General features: G+C 52.2%; 6 protein-coding genes across 6 annotated transcripts; 3 read left to right on the top strand and 3 right to left on the bottom strand.

Moving 5' to 3' along the window:
- Positions 1–41: 41 nt before the first annotated feature.
- On the top strand, positions 42–3,006 carry POSPLADRAFT_1065558 (glycosyltransferase family 66 protein; the record flags this gene model as incomplete). The annotated part of the gene is made up of 12 exons (XM_024481969.1): positions 42–199; positions 256–273; positions 328–364; positions 418–617; positions 676–905; positions 959–1,144; positions 1,199–1,406; positions 1,465–2,252; positions 2,312–2,597; positions 2,652–2,740; positions 2,799–2,827; positions 2,881–3,006. 12 exons carry the CDS (start codon positions 42–44, stop codon positions 3,004–3,006), a joined length of 2,355 nt encoding a protein of 784 aa, XP_024341131.1.
- Positions 3,007–4,461: 1,455 nt separating this feature from the next.
- Positions 4,462–4,909, bottom strand: POSPLADRAFT_1032725 (hypothetical protein; the record flags this gene model as incomplete). The annotated part of the gene is made up of 2 exons (XM_024476880.1): positions 4,462–4,739; positions 4,795–4,909. The coding sequence occupies 2 exons, from the start codon at positions 4,907–4,909 to the stop codon at positions 4,462–4,464; spliced, it is 393 nt and encodes a 130-aa protein (XP_024341130.1).
- A 2,840-nt stretch (positions 4,910–7,749) lies between these two features.
- On the bottom strand, positions 7,750–8,736 carry POSPLADRAFT_1137316 (hypothetical protein; the record flags this gene model as incomplete). Its single annotated transcript, XM_024484781.1, has 5 exons — positions 7,750–7,977; positions 8,038–8,187; positions 8,242–8,385; positions 8,440–8,478; positions 8,605–8,736. The coding sequence occupies 5 exons, from the start codon at positions 8,734–8,736 to the stop codon at positions 7,750–7,752; spliced, it is 693 nt and encodes a 230-aa protein (XP_024341129.1).
- A 2,009-nt stretch (positions 8,737–10,745) lies between these two features.
- On the top strand, positions 10,746–11,348 carry POSPLADRAFT_1137648 (hypothetical protein; the record flags this gene model as incomplete). Its single annotated transcript, XM_024484815.1, has 3 exons — positions 10,746–10,902; positions 10,983–11,158; positions 11,220–11,348. Coding segments are annotated over 3 exons (462 nt in total), but the record flags the coding sequence as incomplete, so codon positions are not given.
- Positions 11,349–13,901: 2,553 nt separating this feature from the next.
- On the top strand, positions 13,902–16,079 carry POSPLADRAFT_1069683 (hypothetical protein). Its single transcript, XM_024482362.1, has 2 exons — positions 13,902–14,112; positions 14,172–16,079. Exon 2 carries the CDS (start codon positions 14,212–14,214, stop codon positions 15,850–15,852), a length of 1,641 nt encoding a protein of 546 aa, XP_024341127.1. The 5' UTR covers positions 13,902–14,112; positions 14,172–14,211; the 3' UTR covers positions 15,853–16,079.
- A 1,800-nt stretch (positions 16,080–17,879) lies between these two features.
- On the bottom strand, positions 17,880–19,106 carry POSPLADRAFT_1054945 (hypothetical protein; the record flags this gene model as incomplete). The annotated part of the gene is made up of 4 exons (XM_024480581.1): positions 17,880–18,174; positions 18,212–18,566; positions 18,622–18,841; positions 18,903–19,106. The coding sequence occupies 4 exons, from the start codon at positions 19,104–19,106 to the stop codon at positions 17,880–17,882; spliced, it is 1,074 nt and encodes a 357-aa protein (XP_024341126.1).
- Between the last annotated feature and the right edge of the window lie 295 nt (positions 19,107–19,401).

Below are 19,401 nucleotides of genomic sequence, written 5' to 3'. Positions count from 1 at the left end.
GGTCACTCTTTTGACGCGGTCTGCGTCGACGAATTGCAGACATGCCGTTTGCATATCAGTTGCCGTCGGACGTGTCGCCGGCAACGGTGGCAAACACGTCGTCTCTACTGCGTATTATAGCTCTGGCACTAATCTCGGGTGCTGCTATTGCTTCGCGACTGTTTGCTGTCATAAACTTTGAGAGTATCATTCATGAGTTGTACGTGTATTCTTACTATGTGCAGAAGTATATGTTGACATGCTACCAACGTTCAGCGACCCATGGTTCAACTAGTAAGTTATTATGATGTCTACGTTCCGTATTTGGGAGGTCAAACCGTCTCGCAGTCGAGCTACGAAGGTCATAGCAGAAAAGGGATTCTATGTACGTATTGCGCGCGTGCACGCAATTGTCAATTCAATTGACACGGTACGCAGGAATTCTGGAACTGGTTTGATCCTACAGCATGGTACCCCCTTGGACGAGTCGTCGGAGGTACCATCTACCCAGGTCTCATGGCCACGAGCGGTGTCATCTACAGTTTGCTTCATGCCATAAATCTTCCTGTCGACATTCGTAATATCTGTGTTCTGCTCGCACCTGGGTTTAGTGCACTCACGGCTTGGTCAACATATATGTATGTCTGGTCTAGACTACCGTACCGATCTTCTCAGGTTACTCATATTGAAACATAGGTTCACTAAGGAACTGAAGGACGAGAGCGCCGGACTTCTGGCTGCCGTATTTATCGGCATTGTGCCGGGCTACATCTCCCGTTCCGTTGCTGGCTCGTATGACAACGAAGCGATTGCCATTTTCCTGCTGATGTTCACATTCTTCTGCTGGATCAAAGCGCTGAAGATCGGCAGCGCCTTCTATGGCTCTCTTGCTGCGCTTTTTTACTTCTACATGGTTGCCGCATGGGGTGAGTGCGACAGGAGAGCGTGTCTGGCACAACTGAATCGAACGGTCTTCTAGGTGGCTACGCGTTCATCACAAACATGATTCCACTGCATGCATTCGCCTTGATCCTCATGGGGCGCTTCAGCAGCCGCCTGTACGTTGCGTATTCATCCTGGTACGCAATTGGTACCCTTTCGAGTATGCAAGTCCCATTCGTCGGGTTCCAGCCTGTGCGAACTAGCGAGCATATGGCGGCGCTTGGTAAGTGTACCCTAGCCCGCTCACACCACTGCTATCTGACCAACCAATCGTCAGGTGTCTTCGGGCTCTTGCAGATTATCGCGTTTGCTGAGCTAGTGCGCACACATGTCTCGTCGAAGCAGTTCCAGAGTCTCCTCTACGCCTCTGTTGTAGGAATGGGCATTACTGGTGCTCTGGCGATCATCGGCCTCACGTACAAAGGCTGGATCGCGCCCTGGACCGGACGCTTCTATTCTCTTTGGGACACGGGTTACGCGAAAAAGTACATGTTTCATGTGTTACCCTGTCGCTCAATGATGCTCACCGATACTCATTGTTAGGTACATCCCGATCATCGCTTCCGTGTCTGAACACCAGCCGACAGCATGGCCCTCATTCTTTATGGATCTGCAACTGCTCATATTCCTCTTCCCTGCCGGCGTGATTATGTGCTTCCGTCAGCTGCGGGACGAACATGTCTTTGTAATCATTTACGCCGTCGTAGCCAGCTACTTCGCAGGCGTTATGGTTCGTCTCATGCTGACGCTCACTCCCGTCGTCTGTGTCACTGCTGCAGTGGCTTTCTCGTCGCTCTTAGACACATACATTGATCCAGCAGAACCCGATGTCCTCGAAGATGATTCCAACACCGGTCAGGATGCCCCAACGAGCGGTACTTCCACTGCGGTATCTACGTCGAGCCCTGCGCCCTCGTTGAAGAAGGCAAAGAAGGCGGCCGCTGCGGCTCCCCCGGCTGGACCTCTCGACGGCCTAGTATCAACCGTGACTGCTGCAGTCTCATCATCCAAGAAGGCGGGGAAGCCTCGCGGTGTCTTCGGCCTTGATACTCGCATTGCAGTCCTCATCAATGCTCTCGGCATGCTTTTCTTCTTCGTCATGCACTGCACTTACGTTACCTCGACTGCGTACTCGTCGCCGTCAGTAGTGCTTGCATCGACTAATCCGGACGGCAGCCAACATATTATCGACGATTTCCGCGAGGCTTACTACTGGTTGAGGCAGAACACGCCGGAAACCGCTGTCGTCATGAGCTGGTGGGACTATGGTTATCAGATTGCAGGCATGGCCGACCGTCCAACCCTTGTCGACAACAACACGTGGAACAATAGTTCGTAACTATCTCATGGAGCGGTCGCAATGATCTTATGACCTAATTCCAAATCACAGCACATATCGCCACCGTGGGCAAGGCGATGTCAAGCAGCGAGGAGGTAGCCTATCCCATCCTGAGGAAGCATGATGTCGACTATGTGCTCATCATATTCGGCGGACTTCTGGGATATTCTGGTGATGATATCAACAAATTCTTGTGGATGGTCCGCATTGCACAAGGCGTATGGCCGGACGAGATCCAGGAGCCGAACTATTTTACTCCTAAGGGAGAGTACAGGGTGGATGAGGCTGCGTCATCGACAATGAAGAACAGCCTCATGTACAAAATGTCGTACTACCGGTAAGTTGACCGCCGCAGGCGTCTCGTGGAGATCTGACGAGATTGGCTTGTCAGCTTTGCGGAACTATTCGGTGGCAATCAAGCGGTTGACCGTGTCCGCGGTCAGCAGATGCCAAAGGTGGGACCAACATTAGACTACCTTGGTGAGCTTATCGCGCTTGTATCTTTTATCGATACTGACTTTTGACCGCCGTCGTCTAGATGAGGCATTCACCTCAGAGAACTGGATTGTAAGTTTGAATGGCAGGCTCATGCGTCGGTCTGACTGTTCTATCCGCTGAAGGTTCGGATTTACCAAGTCAAAAAGGATGATCCTTTGGGACGTGACCTCAAAACTGCTAACGCGTTCGCTCAAGGGAAAAAGAGGAAGAGATCGAAGCCACAGGTCCGGCGGAAAGCTGTGTCGTGATTGGTTTGTCTGTCTTCCTTGTCCATTAGCTTCCCAATATTTGCGTGGACCTGTCTCAATAGTAAGATTCATCTATTCAATTGTGAATGTCCTGTTATGGACTGGTCGGAACGTGGTTGGGTGTCTCACAGGCGTGGTATGCATGCGGGCGCCCGAGGCGCATTACAGCTCTCCGAAGAATATATGAATAATCACCGCCATTTCAAAGTTTCAAGTGTCGTAATGGGGCTTTACCGTGCGGTTAGTGGTTTGATGTTCATCCAGAGATATTCAATTGGCCCAGTGTACTGTGTCAGACAAAGTCCGACTTCAAGGCGAAGTCGTAATTGGGGCCTAGTTCGCTTGCAGATTAGTTACGTTGGTCTGCGAGCAAGGGCGCCACCTCCGGCCTGGCGGCACTTCGAGTTGAGATTGATTTTCGAGCAACTCGATAATCTTTATCCGTCTTATTCCCGAACGGCAAGATTATCGAAGACCAAATAGAAAAGGCTGGATTTCGCTATTAAGTTGAGTCACTACACACTACTGTCTTTATGTATGTACGCTGGTGAGAGATCTTGGTCATTAAATATTCACCAGGGTGATAAACTGACGGCGTCTGCCACTCGCGGGGTCTTGCTCAATTTTTGGGTTTTATACATCGGAATAGCTTCAACCGGTGAAGCGTATCGGATGGAGCGACCTTGTCCTGCTTTACTATTGCCATACAAAAGTCGACTTATCATTAGTGTCACTGCGCAGAAGCTGGGTCCATCACCATGACATTCAGTTACAAATCGGTGATAGTACAAGGCACGTGGGTCAACGTCATACATACCCACCTTAGCGCTTCTGGTATTAACAATTTCGACCGATCGCTGTTTTTACTTGCTGAGTTCAATTCACACAGTCAGTACTTCGGCGTTTACAGATCCTTGCTAGTACATGAATGGGTTGCAAGTAGGCACTGCGAAAATGCATGCCTTGCATAATCATCACCATTCCCGCTCGATGGATGATTGTCCACTCCTGTGGGTACTCAGGGTAAGGTTATCTACTACTTCTGCTTCCCGGAAGAGGAAGATGCTTCTTTCGTCTACTTCTATTCGCTAATTCTGGGAGAATGTAACACAATCTCCCGCACGAGCTCTCTCGCGACGGCGGGGGCGTACCCGTAGAACGCTTAATTTGCGGCGAACAATGCGGATGTCGTGCAACATTCGGCGGTGCATTGTACACGATACCTAAGCGTCGCAGCTGGACCGATCCCTTCACAGTGAGAGGTTCGCGTATCGTTCGCTCCCTACAAGATAGCCGGGGACATGAGGTGAGAAAGCGTTTAAAAATCGTGCACACTTATACAGGACCGGTTATCATCGTACATTATGGGAAGTTCCGCCGTCTCTCTCCCAGGTGCATACATGACAGCGAACACAAACTTTGCGTCTTCAGACGTCCGTTCAACCCTGCGCCCCTCTACTCCACGCCCTGACTTCCAGACCCCTCTCCCTCCGTCGTGGCGCGTTGCGCTTTCAGGGTGTTGAATTCATCATCGGAGATACGACGAAAGTAGATCTCTCTGGTTTGCCACCCACGCAAGAGTTGATCTAGCTTGGGCAAGTTGGAGACGTCGCTTAGGTTTCGGAAAGGGATATCTTGCGGCCATCCCTCTATCACGACGTGATACCTGACGACAATGTCCTTCCAATACGTCGGCCAATGCATCGTAGCGACGTCGTCGCCCGTAATCTGGCCTATATAACCGACATCAATCAATACAACATGATAACAATGGTAAGAGAACATTACGCAGTGCCTCCTTCATTATGCGTCGTATCTCGCTTCGCGTCTCTGACATCCTCTCGCTATATGTGGGCTTAGGGTTCAGGCGAAACCTGGATTGTTGTCCGGGTGGTTGAGCCATGATGCTCCAGAGATTGAAGTGCGAATAGGTATGTTCGAGATGCGATGAGGATCTGCTAGGATGGGCCAGACATAACGGCGAATTTATACTTGCGCGCCGTCAAGTTGCTGACTTCTGCGAACACATAAAGACCCTGTGATATTTTCCGTGAAACTGCCACGGAAGACGCCGCAGAGCTGGGCTGATGAACGAGATGCGAAGGTCGGAAGACTGAGGTGTTGTGACATGCTGAAGCAGCACCCTGCATATTATGCGGATCAGTCACAAGCAGAAACGGGGATTGGCGTAGTTCCGAAGTGAACGTACGAGAGTGGCCAGTCCACAACGAGGCTTCTTCTACAAACAGTTTTCATCATCGGCGGCCACAGCAGGAGGAGTCAGGACTCATGCTAGCGGCACATCCAGAACAAGCCGATCCGTGAAACGTCCGAGGTTGACAGACGGCGTACCAAGGTCAACGTTGTGAATTAGTCCGTCGCACAGAGCCACTACATCATGCTTCGAGCCATCTGATAAGAGCATGACCGTCCTTCGTCGTCTCTCGATACAACCCTTGAGTAATGGAAGCCGCCTACGGTGAGACAAGCAGGTGAATTGAACCCTATTCTTATCACCCGAGGCGTGCACTCTATGGGGGTGTCAGGTCTATACCTATAGCTACAGTAAGAGAAGGCTCACCGTCTTTCGGCGCTATGCACGTCATCACCTACGTCCGCGATTATGATCATAGTCCATCACGGATCGTATAGCGTACTCCTGTCCAAGGCCGCAGCCGAACGTAAAACATTGAAATGGGATGCTTGCCTGAGAGATCAAGGCCAAATGACCGAGTCGTGGCAGCGTCGAAGCAGTTGATCAAAACTTCATCTAATCCCGATCCAATTTCCTCCGAGGCGGGTCGTCCTATGATTTTTTCTCTGGTTTGAATGATTTACGCAGAGCGTACCGGTGAATGGTACAAATGCGCATCCGCACGGATAAAAGCTTAGATAAACAGTATAGCATGAAAGGGTACGAAATGGCAGACATCGACGACCTACCGACTGAGATCGGAGCCCAGAGCTCCTGCCATGACCATGCGGAATAGTCCGTCAAACGCCACACGCCAGCCGGATAGTCACGACCATTTTCGTGGATTCCTGGATGTTCGTGGACCATAGGCTGGGGGGACAACGGAGTTTGTGTATGCCAAGGCAGGAGAGAACCCAGCGAGATGACCGATTAGCACGCCGGAAAGCCGTAGCGCGCGCTGGAAGGACCCATCTCGCCATGTCGCCGCATGACGGTCACGACACCACCGTGCCGGATACTGTAAGATTTAATTGAGGATGCGGTAACCTACATCCGCGATTGCCACCTGCAAATTTAGTAATTACTTTGCGCAGAGATGCATGACTTGATTTGTGATTCCGGTCAGTGCTCGTGATTCCATACAGAAAAACGCTCACAACAGTGCCTTCGGACGTGGCCCGCTCTGCTCATCCACGGAACGTGTTCCCAACGCACCGGATCCATCCCTGTCCTGCGTGTTCTGCGACAACACGCTTCTGGACTTCTCCTGCAAAGACGCTGGGGCGGGCCGCATGCGGATGGTTATCCTGGCCATTGATGATCTTCTGCGGCCTCCATGGACGGCATTAGAGAGGAAGGGAGATGCTCGAGATATGCGTTACCGGCGGGACGGATGCTCATGCCTATTGCTTTGGGAGAGAATATCAGGTGATCAAATTCAATGTGGTCCTCTGTAAGAAGATAACTTTGGGTACCAAGCCTGAGATTGCTACGATTTGTAGCATATCAGCTAGACTTCGCTTGGAAAGGTGCTGGTAGGATGTTTCACCATATAAAGTCATATCAATATCACGTCTTGGCCCTTTGATTATTGCCATCCCGGGTATGTCTCTAGACTTTAAAGGTCAGTGTCGCTCCATGTCGCACTAACCTTCCTCTAGCTATGATTGTCGCGTGCAGCGCGCAGTTACACGTCAGACCAAATATTTCCAAGTCATTGATCAGTTGTGAGAAGCCTGCCACCGGAATTGATCGCGGCTGCACGCCATGGACCCACTGGCAAACGTACTATCAGCCAGTTTGTGAATGTAACAGGTAGAGTTTTGCTCACCAAGAAAAGAGCATCCCTGATTAACGTGAAATTTCCGGCATAGTAGCATGACCCATAACAACTCCTACATGGTGACACTGCTACCGGCGTGTCCAATCTATCTCTTGTATTACTGAATGCGCTCATGGCGGGATCGTAGCTGTACTTTGCTGCAAGCTTCCAACCACGATGACTTCATGAGACTCAGTCACATGATTACCGGTACCGACGAACGTTACAAGGTGAGAACTATCCACAACACTTTGATTGAAACCTAGACTATCCACTGTTCACGGCGGGTACCAAAGGAAAGTCTCTACAGCTCGTCCTTGGCGTGGGTATGCACATCCTCTGACTGGACGAGCGTCTCCGCCGGAGCTGAAGGCAAAGCTTCCTCAGGCTCTCCCACAGCGGCCTCCGGATCCAGCCCCTCGGAAGCCGCAGAGGGCACATCCTTCTCGTCCGTGGTCACGCTCGGCTCCGCGCCTGTGTTCATCTCGGGAGGAGCAATGGTGGGTTCGGCTTCTTGAACAGCGTGAGCCTGGGTCTGGGCTGGCGATTCCTGCTCGCCCTCTCCCGTAGAAGGTGGCTCAAATTGCTGATTCGCTCCCTTCATGGCGGGGAACTCTGCGGTACCATCAGCAACTGACTTAAGGTATTTGTCCAGGCTATTGAACTTCAGGCGACCTGGGTTATTTCAAATGCATCTAGTTAGGCTCACAGTCAGTCTAATCGACGGTCACTTGCCATCGAAACGAACGAAATCCGACGATCCTGCGGGATAAACTAGGACTTTGGAGGTCCTATCCGGTTTCTCTTCGACTCCTAACTTGACAGCGCTCTTGCCGCTTTTGTCTTGGAGAATAGAGAATGTGATGTGATCTTTGTACTTGTTGCCCAGAGTCTTCCACATCAGCGGTATTTCCTTTCCTGAATTAAGTAAAACGGCGCAGGGCTTGGCAACATGCTGCAAGTAGTAGGCAATTGAGCATACAGCGCGCTCCTGTCTCGATGCTCTACGACGAACCTCATTGGCCCAAGCCGTCACGTCGGCTACCTTGTCGAGCCTCTTGACGCCATGCGGAATATTCCGCGACGCCCAGTAGAAGAAACTCTCCGCAGTCCTTTGGCCGCTGTCATAGCTTACCGGTTTTGACTGCGAGCCACGCGGGAACAGCTACAGAAGATACTGAGCTACGAGATACGAGACAGTAGGAGGGAAAGCCAGTACTTTCACTGTTGGGAATCCTTGCACCCCTTGCTCAGAGCAGAGCCGTTTGTTGGAGTCTTGGTCGCAGTCCACTGCATACAAGGGTACCATCGGTTGCAGCGCTTCAGCGGCCTTGCTGTACTCTGGCGCCATCCTTTGACAATGCTATATATCACTGTTCGCTTTTGCAGCCTCTAACAGAATATCTATTTTGCTCACTCCGCACCATGGCGCTACGAAAGCTACCACCGAGGTCATCTAGGAAATGGGTTAGGGTTAGTACCATTCGACAAACAAAGATTCACTTGCAGATACGCAAAATAGACATTTAGCAGCAATCCGAGACAGATTTAGCGTAATCTTTGTATATCTGAGCATACTCACGTTCGATTTCATAGCCTTTTTAAATCCATTCGAGTCAAGCATCTTCACTTTCGTGTCCGAGGGGAATATCGCCGCACTCACGATGGCTGGCCACGCCGCCAACCCTAGAGCGAGAGCTTGGTGAAGCAACATTCCTTTCTAAGTTAGCCAGCCAGATATGAGTTTAGTATAAAGACAAGTGCGAGCGATATTAGGTTGACTGATGACGACTGCAAGAGAACAAGATTATATGTAGCGTGGGATTCCTGATCGCACTGACGTGGCGATCATGGTGGCTAATCCGGTGTTTACCACAATCTCTGGGTTGCAGCTACATCTTTCAGGGGAAAAGCAATGGTGTACACTGTATTCCCGTGCACGATGTCGGTGTCGTAATACTATGTGACTGTGGTGTTGCATTATTGGCGCAGATCTACGTGCGGATAACACGCGCAAACCTAAATCTGACGTTGCGGTGGGCATACCCTCGTCCCCGAACAAGGTCAGGCCCATAGTGTCTCGGCGTTGTAGAAATGTTTTTTAATGAAACTGACTCGTCGACTCCAAAGGGCAATGGCAAGTATCATGTAACAAGAGCTGTTGGCGTTGGCTCTCAAAGATGTCCCCAATTTCCTGTTTCTGACGGTCACACGTGGCAAACTCAAGCCTGCAGCATGTTGTCGGCGAGGGTATGGTGCAGCATCGAGTCAAGTCTACTTAAACGAGACTACGAGTCCGATGCGTCTTTGTTTCCGACTTCCATTGTCGAATCTCTGACATTCTGTCTCCGCGTTCATTTGCGCCGCCTCAAGTCTTAACGTGTTAGGCCAAGGATCTCATCTGCGTGACAGATTTAAGAAGATGTTCCCGTTGAATGATTACAATGTGGTTTGTTGCGCTCTAGCAACATTCTCTGCTGCTGTTGGGTACAAGATAGCCCGACAGCGGCACATACTCAACATTCTACGGTAAGCAGCCAACAAATGAAGCTTAAGCCAAGGAGGTCACTCAATGAACTGCCCATTGGTCTCGTTAGTCGGTCAGACGATGTAGACCATCGGGATCACATCTTCCACAGACGGGATAGCTCCGTAAGCATGCTCTCCTCGTGCGATAGCATGACAGAGAGCGAAGCGTCGGAGCCTCCTATCTCTGATTGTCCTACACCGTCCGAAAATGTAAGAGACGTCAGTGTGATCGCTTTGACATGGACATTAATGGCAATCGTCTTCCGTCGATGACGGCATATCATATGCACCGATCCTCAACGCCAGGCCTTTGACGATACAGAGATCGGCACATTAAAGAGGAAACTCAGGGAGGAAGAACCCGAAGACGTACGCAGCTTTGTAACCTTTTCGCCATATACATCATCCATGCAACGTGAATCCGTTAGTCGATGTGCCGGGCTGGATCTGCTAGATCTGATTCCGTACGTCACACTATGCTTAACTTATTCAATCCGTTCCGACCTTTACTATAGGATCAGTCTACCGCTCCTGCTCCGAAGCGTTACAAGATTCGTAACACGGGTGGCAGCGTCTCGGTTAAGACAGAAGACGTCGAGTCCAGTATTGTTACAGGCCCGGAGCACGATCTGATCATGGGGGATCAAACCGAATTATCTTCAATATCTCAATCACTCGATGTATGGTACCTGTCAACGTGGCGCTACTATCTGAGTCTAATGGAATTGCTCAGGAGCAGGAGCAACCAGTGCAACAGCGATATGCCACAGCCGCCACGTTTAGACCTCTAACTCAACCGATCACACCCGTGAGTCTTTTGTTACCAATACATTTCACTAAGACATTGAACGATACGAAGGTTAAGCCATCTCTAGCCTTCACCTCCTTTGCGGGTAATCCGTCTGCATTCTCAGTCGTGCCAAGCACAGCTCCCGCTATCAATCGGAGGTCCATATGGAGTGTTCCGAGCTCTACGAAAGAAATCGCAGCGGGAAGTGCTGCCGTCAATGCAGCACCGACATTACAGGATCGCGTGAACGCGGGGACATCCGAGGTTATATCCTCTCCCATCATCACCGGCACCCAGGATGAGACCGAGAAGACGGATGATCCTCTCGCCGCTCATCATTATACGAAGAGCACAATCGTATGTGAGTGTGCGTCTTTGTAGGTAACTCAACACTCCTCACAAATCTTCATGAAGCGCTCACAGGAGAGGAGGACGAGCACACAAAATCTGAGCTCAAGGGCGTAAAGGTCTTCATAAAGCGAGGAGACAGGGAGTTTACCGATGGGATACTCGGCAACATTAAGCACCTTTCGCACAAGGATACTGCGGATGAACGCCTGCGTGAGTGGTACCGCTCGCCCCATTCCCTCTTGTCCACCTGTGCATCCGCGTTATGGAGTTTTGCTCAACCACATTTCCAGTCTTCCGCCGGGAACCGGTGTGGAAAGTGTCGATGAGCGTGCGACTCCGCCCGACTGTACGCTGCTCATTCGACGAAGATCAAGGCATCCTGCGGGTGGCCCTCAAAGAGGCCGATAAATGCGAGAACGCGATATCAGGACAACAGAAGCAGGAGATTGTCGTGTACGCCATCAAGGTATGTGTCAACTAGACACCGCCGTGTCTCCCGCCATGCTCATCAGCGTGGGGCGCTACAGAGAGGGAAGGCTTCGAGGGACGACTTCGCGCAATTTGCGCGCTCCGTCGTCAGCAGTCCACGGTGGGCCGTGCTCGCAAAGGATGCGGAGCACGAGACGACCTCAAGCGCACCATCCACTGCGACATGAACTCCACGTCTTGGGCTGCCGTGGACTTCTTTCCCCGTTGTCGGCCCCCGGCGTGCAGCGACATTGTCCTCGTGCTTCATGTCGGATGCTTTCACAGCCGGACGCTCTGAGCTGCAGCACTCGATGTGCACTTGGCGGTAGGCTATCCCTGGTATCGATCCACTAGCGACCCACATAGGCGACCGCAGGCGGTGGCCTTGTATAATATTCGACGCCAAAATGACACGGTCATTATGTGTTATGATATACCCGTGCAGGATATATATGCGCAGCGCAGCAGATTTAATATGCTTGCACCACAACCGCTAGAACTAAGCCGTCGTAACGTATTTTGGCTGTATGCCCAATGGCGTGCCGTACTCCTTCAATCTCCATATCCGTAAATCACTGTGTCCGTTGGACAAGAAATGCTAGGAATAACCTTCGGCGGTACCGGCCGTATCGCTCCCGAGAGGTACGCGCTAGTCCGCGGCGCAGAAGTGCCTGTCGACTCAATTACGTTCATGACGATGATCGCGGCACGCACTAGAAGAAGCCACCCAAGGAACACAGTTTGAGTGTGCGATCTAATCGCGATCCAACGACGGAGGTCCATCTATCGATGCCTGCGGGCCTTCTATAGCGTGCAATGGCTTCGAGCGTCAGAGCGAGACGGTAAGGGGGGCGCAGATCATTGTGCATGCGTTCTGTAAACACTGTTAGACCACATGAAGCTCGAAATTAGCACGCACGAGTCAGCTTCATCGAGGCACACATCGCAAGTCCCTGAAAGATCAACGTCGCATTATGTGCGGACCAGTCAGCTCACCGCGCGCAGATGGAGCGGCGCATCCACTCCAGACATCAACGCGTGCATTGCGCCAATACATCATATCGAAGACGGTCCCGGGCGGACCTCAACGACTCGTGCCAGTCAGATTTGCTGCGAAGCTCCCGCTGACGTCGACGAGACAACCAGATGTCAGAAACCGATGAAGGCTAATCCTTTGGAGCCGACGGTACGCCATGAGTTGGCCTGCACGGCGCAAGGAGCAAATGACGTCACATCTTCTAGCATGTGCCGATTGAGAAGGAGCCGTTTGCATCGGCATCGCTGCATGGCCTACGTTGTTCAGAGAGAAGCCGAACATCCCCCAAAGGGCTGTACAGGTTCAAAGACCGCTGTTGGATCCGTGTAAGAATATGGCCCACATAGTCCGATAGGCATTTTTTTGATACCTCCGGCCTCTATGGGCTTGAGACATCCCTGACCGCAGAAAGCAAAGACGAAGAGCATGCGGAGTCCTTAAACGAGCGATCACGAGAGTACAGACCAACCCCAACGTTTGATACTGCAGTAGCGCCCGGAGTGCCGCCAGACGCGACATATGTTCAGGTCACTCCTCCCCGCCGCGACACTCCTCCGTAGCGCGCGTCGTATTCACACTGAGTATTCTCGCGGCCCACCATTCCTGAGTAAGATTACAACCACATACCTTGAAGAGAATCTGGCTCAACATCGCGGCGGTCGAGTTGAATCATCTGCAAAGCCAGCGACAATACTTGTGCACAACCTACTGTATAAAGGCACATTGTCTGAGCAATCAATACATCAGCAAGCTCGCAGGCCATCCGTCACCATACAGGCCGAGTATTAGTCAAACAGGATGATCGACCTCAGTCACTTACCAATTTGAAATTTTGTGCATCGAACTAGGATGTTAAGAGTAGGGGGTACTCTGAATGTTATTGGAAATGGCATAATTCCGTTGATGAAACTACGTAGGCGTGCGCTACTTCGAGCAGGGATGAACGAGCCCAACAATCGCTATCACGGCATTTCTGCAAACGAAGGCGATCACCAGTGCTCGCACGTCGACGTGAGAGGTCTCCATAAGATTGACACAAATATGGAGGAGAGATCTGCCTGAGTCGCAGAACTAGTCCGGGTAAAGGATGGGCGAACTCTCGAGCAAACTCACCTATGCCCGTGTCTGGAACGCGAGCGTTCTACCAGCAATTGTCACCACAGATCAGCCTGACCTTGGCGTGACGAGACTTGGGCTTGGGTGTCTATGAAGGTCGTAGGATAGGACCCTGGCGAGCCGGCAACTTAGCGTCACAGAGAGATCATCCTGAGCATCTAGCAGCTGTCTTAACAATTGCGTGGGGACAGCGATAGCGCTAACGTTACCAGAAGACGGGAAAGATAGACGTTAGAAAGACTGTTGGAAGATGGCGAGGACACGCGACATTGACCAGGAGGAGGAGAAGGGCTGTCCTTATTGTCTCGTCGAGGACGGAGGCAGCAAGCGCCACGCGAGGCTGGTGCCCGAAAAGGCAGGTATTGTGCGTGTCGAACGAGGACCCGGGAACCCCTGTGAAATGGAGCAAGCGAAGACAATAAGCATCACTAAAAGGACCAATAGGGCACATTAGAGCCCTGATTGGGGTGTCCGAGGGGCCGCGGCACATTTTGAATTGTGGGTGATGGTGTTGACAATGTGCAGTGCAACGAGGCGTCTGCGAGGATGTTTATAGAGCAGAACCGACGGGCTATTGTCCGTCGTGGACGCGGGCCACTTTTGTCCGTTGGTGTTCATAAGGAGTCTCTCAGCGTTGAGACTTGCCAACACCAGCTAGTCTTGTGCTCACCCTGCTTATCCTCTCCTCGCCTTGTCCACTGTAGCCCTATTCCGAACGGATTCATTTGGCCCAACCTTCGCACTTTGTGTATCCATCTAACGTTCCAAGGACCCCTGTGTTAGAGTTCGCTGCGTTGCATGTGAGCACTTACCGCCTCCTCATGTGCTTTGACAACGCTGATTTGCAATGTCAAATCAGTTTCCCGCTTGACGTCTATCGCATCTTCTCTGCCTTATTCATGTCTGCTGCCCCTGCCCAGTCTTCCTCTGTAGCAAACATTGCCCCAGCAGCCCCAGCGTACCCGTTTCTTTCGCAACCGCCCCCGCAGAAAAAGCGCCCCACCCAGCCGTTGCCCACCACGCCGGTCCAGGCACCTGCTAGCCCCTGTAAACCTGTTGCCAACCGCAGACGCTCCGCCACCCTCTCTGTCATTGCCGCGTGGGCTGCGAACGTTCAACCAGGCTCTCCTGCTCCGTTGACTCCTCCCCGTCGCAGGACTTCGATTTCCAGCCCTCGTCGTCCGTCCATCTCTCCGCGATCCTTGACCCGGCGCGCCTCTGTGACCTCGAGTCGCGCGCCCTCGGCGTCGTTCTTGAATATCATTGACACGCCCACCACGAGCCGTATCACACCTTCTGTGAAGGACTTCAAGCACGACCTTACTGCGGTCGGGTACACCTCTGTCTTCGTCCACTTCCCCAACACACCCTCCTCAGCCGCGTACACCGGTTTCCCGGACAGACGCCCTTCAGTTACCGCCATTCCTGCTCCTCAGGTTCCCGAGGCATCAGAGAAGCCCGCTCGTCGCGGCCTGAAGCACTTCCGCTCGCTTTCCGCTCTGAAGCCCAGCCGCTCTCGTTCCAAATCAACGACCATGCCTTCTGCTATTCCCACTAAGCAGGTTGTTCCGCCTGTCCCTGCGGGGCACTCGCGTGCCCCGTCCAAGGAGACCGTCAGCAAGGCGAAGAAGTCCAAGTACGCCAAGTACCGCCCGCCACCTCTCGCGGCCGAACTCGCCCTCGCCCAGCTCGCCGATGGCGGGAAGATGGATGACCACATCAGGCGCTTCGCCGAGGCACAGGCGCGTGCCGGTGGCGCGATGGTCGTCGACGGTAAGCTTGTCGGCGTCGGCGACGTGTGGCGAGATGGCGAGGGTGGCGTGTGGCGCGACCAGGACGAGGAGTGGGAGTACGCACATCTACTCGGCGGCGACGACCAGCTGCGCGCGAGCGACGGCGGCTGGGAGCGCTTTGGCTCCGGCTCCGCGTCTAACAGCGCTGACGGCGAGGAGCACCGCGGAAGCGTGTCGAGCCAGGACTCCGACCTCGATCCGCGGTACGCGATGCAGGCCGAGGGAGAGCGCGATGACCTCGCGGTATTCGGCAGTGCTGTGATGCCCTCCGCCATGCGCAAGCCGGGCATGTCTGTGCTCGCGATCCCGACACGCCACCGCCGCACCGCACCGCACCTGCGCAAGCCCGAATTCCTCCTCGACGTCTTCCCCGTGCCCGACAACGCGGACGCACAGCCGCTCTGCCAGCTCTCGTCGAACGGCCAGCAGACGCGTGCCACGGGCAAGGAGCGCCGCCGCCCGGCGCCGCTCACGCTCCCGCCGCCGAGCCCGGCGTCGAAGGCACCCATGAACCCCCTCGACGACACACGCAAGGCTTTCATCGAGAATTCGTTCGCGCCCCCTCCGGCCCCCTCGCCTGCCACCCACCGCCAACACCATCAGCGGCCAGTCGAGCCACCTCGCACGCCCGCTCGTGTTGACTCGCGGCCAACGACAGTGCGTAAAATGGCTTTTGGCGGCAAGTCGACCATCAAAATGGACATGCGGGGCCTCTTGAAGGTTATGGGCGGCAAGAGAGACATCTAGACGCAGGTCGATCTGGTACGGCTGCCTGTGGTGTGATGGGTGTACGATGATCTCACGTTGATTCACGTCCTATTGGTTTTGCTGTATTCTGCTGTATCAAAAAAGACTGTAACGTTCTTATGACCTACTTGTAGAAATTCTCTAATTTAATACACTGTTGTATTCTAGTTGAACTTTGCACGATGCGTCCTCGGTAGTTTCAGATTCTCTGATTGAGTGTATTTGCGCCAGGTTGACAGGCACAAAGCGATGTCTTGCGAGATCTGATACAAGGCAGGAAAAGCTAAGGACTAGCGTAGGGGTGAATCGTTCTCTCGTGTGCAATATACCCTCTTTCACTGACCGAGGTTTGGTGTCTTGTCCCTCATGTGACGCTCTCTGGGTGTGGAAAGGGTAAATAAATGGTGCGAAACAGTATACAGAGGGTCTAGCTTGAACAAAAGTGTTTATCACAATTGAAGTAAAGGGCGGCAGGCATTGCAAACGCCGGAAGGGACAGACTACAAGATTGAAGACGTGCACGAATAGCTAAGGTTTGACACACCTACGGAAAGGTCCGACGCATAGTGGTGAGACACCACAACTCCCAAAAGACTGCAAAGTAACACAAATTCGGTCGGCGAGCGCGTTTGTCCACGAGTACAGCTATGCCCGTAGTAAATCGCGTAAGGTACATATATTACGAACGATGGAATTTGTGGATCGCATCTGAGCTTGCGAGCTCGTTCCTGGCTGCAAGTTCCAACAGACAAGACAATCGCGGAGAGGAGGAACGAGAGGCATAAGGGTCAAGAGATCCTAGTTATAGCGGTCAACTCAAGCAGTTGCCAGTAGCCATGGGAGACAGTTGGGGCAATGCCTCTGGGGAAACTGACCGCTTAGTACGCAACATCGGGCTCAGGATCTGGGCAAACTCGTTTAAGTTCAATCATGATCATAAAGTATACGTCCTTCAGGAATACAGGGATACCCTAACTCGGACGCAGGAAGTTTGCTGTGTGATTTATTACAGTCCTTGTAGTTTGGTCTCCGTCAAATCTAATCTGCACGCCTCGCGCAAGCTTATGGGCTTGTTCTCCTGCTAAGTCATCTCTATACGGATAGTATATTATACTGTATCAAGGTTTGTTTTCAGAATAATATTTGCGAAGTGAGCTTACAGTGATATGGGTGTTTGTAACGCGTCGGTTGGAATGAGGGGTCTGTCGGCAACATCTCCTTGCAATTATTACAGATTGCTCGGGTTTCATCCTTCAATCTCCACAAAGTGTGTGATATACCATATCAAGCCATGAAATCCATTTTGTGGTTCAAATTTGCTCCCGTGATTCGTCTTCGACATTCGAGCATGAAGCGCCCGCAGCGCTATCTGGGATAGCGTCCAAAGCACTGTATCTAACGGACTCGCAGTTGTACTGCCATCCATTAATCGCTTTTCAAACTCGCTTTTGACATACATACAGCATGAGAGAGGCTAATACATGAGGCTAGTGCATGAGTTGCTGTGGCGGCAGTACGCCACAACAACTCTGTCAGGCCCTGATACCACCTTCATGTGCAGTAGATAGAGACATACTGGCATGCCTTCGCTGAAGATACTGCATAATGTGTGACGCTATTAGTGTTTGTCTATTATGAGTACGCCTATGCGAAATACAACGTATGAAACAGCTTGATTACAGAAAGAGCTTGGCACCAGTATAAGACATACCGACGGTAAGCCTAAGGCAGACAACTGTCCCTCGGGGAGGCTTTAATGAGTGCTGGAATTCTGGAATTGCGTAAACATTGCTTTGAGGGTCGGGTCCTGTCAGAACGAGTGTCGGTAATTCTACATAACCGTGAGCGCGCAGGGTATCGACAGCGATGCACGGACCACTGCTAGACAAACAAAACATGCTTCCAATGACTAGAAACTTACCCGTGATAGGCCAGTAGACCAAAAAACGCAACGAAAGGGTAGAACACAAAATAGTGGACGAGTCGCACTTCAGTCGAATCTTGCGAAATGCCAGCGTACTGAGGTACTAATACCCTTCCCTCGCCCTCGCTAGCACCGCAGCTATGAGACCAGGGACATCATTCGCCTGAACGTGCGCCCCGACAAGATCTCCAACATCTTGAGACAGTCCTTCGACTTGCGCGTCGGCCAGTTGTCGCGTATTAGGCACGAAGAGGAGCACGATCTGTATCCGCCTCGTTTCCCGATTATTTTGGGATGTTGGCCTGATACCATAGGTGAGATGCAGCTCATTCTCGGATGCAGAGCGATAAGACTCCAGAGAATGGAGCGAGCGATGTAATGCGAGCGACGCAGTAAACCTGTTGAGAAGTTGAGCTATGTACGAGGGATATACACAGCGGGGCAACTTGCCAGTCATATAATCCGATCACTCTGTTGTCCTCGACCTCCTCTCTCGCTGTTTTCGCAAGCTTCTCGACATCAGATCTCTCTATGCGTAAACGCTCGACTTCTCGCGCGCCCTCTTTGACTTTCTCCTTAATTTCGTCCACTTTCTCGTTGAGGCCCTGGAGTTCATCATCCAGCTTCTGCATCTCCATGACCTGCGAGTCAAGCTGGGCGTTGGCAGATTGGATAGTCAGACGCGGGTGAGGATGGGCTTGTCGCAGACGCGTCAACTGTAGTCGGGCATCAAGAATCTTGCTAGCTAGCGTTGACGCCTCACTCGTGAGCGCTTTGGCCTTGTTGTAATCTGACAATGAATACGTTCAGGCCGTGCGTCGTGCGAACGCGATTCTCGGACTCACCTTGCTCTACAAGAGGTGCCAATTTACGTAAATCGTCATGCTTTTCAGCCAATCGGCTCTTCGCTAACTTGAGGACACTCTTCTTTTCGTCATTCGCTACTCTGAGCCTCTCGTTGTCCTCGCCATTGATGTTCGGCGCGTCGTCGCTTACAATTGTCTTGATGTACTGATCCTTCGCCTTCTGCTCAAGATACTGTATCTTCAGTTTCCGCAAGAACGCCTGGGTGGTTTGAGCTGCCTTTGTCAGGAATCAATCATAGCGCCGCGGCCAACCAACGCACCACTTGCGAAGCGACGTGCACCGCGACTATGGCCGGGTCAGTCAATCCTGGTCTGCCCTCCAACAGCTGGGCAACCTCGGATTCAGATGAGCTTTGCTGGGAGTCGAATTGCTCCCGGTATTCGACAATGTGGAGGCGCGTCTTCTCTAGCGTTGATTGTAGCGAGCGCGCAGTTTCAAGTTTGGCGGTATGCTCGAGATCCATTGTGTGTTCTCTCGCAGGGTATTCGCCCGTCCGATAGAGCTAGTGTCTTCCAGAAGATTTGAGACGGTGAGATCCAGGTTGACCCTGTTCTTCGCGACAACATCGACGCGTGACATCAGCGACACGGTCACGTGACAGACTCAGTGGCACAGCTCAGGAAGGAATATTCACTTCGCCAGTTGGCAGCTCCGCCGCCAGTCTCAGATTAACCATTTGCCATGTATTATGGACAATGTCATTCTTTTGAGCGGATAAATAGAAGCCGCATAAACCATAAAAGCAGGCATAGGTACAG

The sequence above is a fragment of the Postia placenta genome (genome assembly GCF_002117355.1).
Source record: "Postia placenta MAD-698-R-SB12 unplaced genomic scaffold POSPLAscaffold_4, whole genome shotgun sequence".
NCBI classification, from domain to species: domain Eukaryota; kingdom Fungi; phylum Basidiomycota; class Agaricomycetes; order Polyporales; family Adustoporiaceae; genus Rhodonia; species Rhodonia placenta.
The sequence above is the reverse complement of the archived record's forward strand: the minus strand, read 5'-3'. Positions and strand labels throughout refer to the sequence as shown.

Excerpts from the sequence above, each read along its gene's own strand:
- POSPLADRAFT_1069683 (XM_024482362.1), top strand. The coding sequence starts at position 14,212 with ATGTCTGCTGCCCCTGCCCAGTCTTCCTCTGTAGCAAACATTGCCCCA.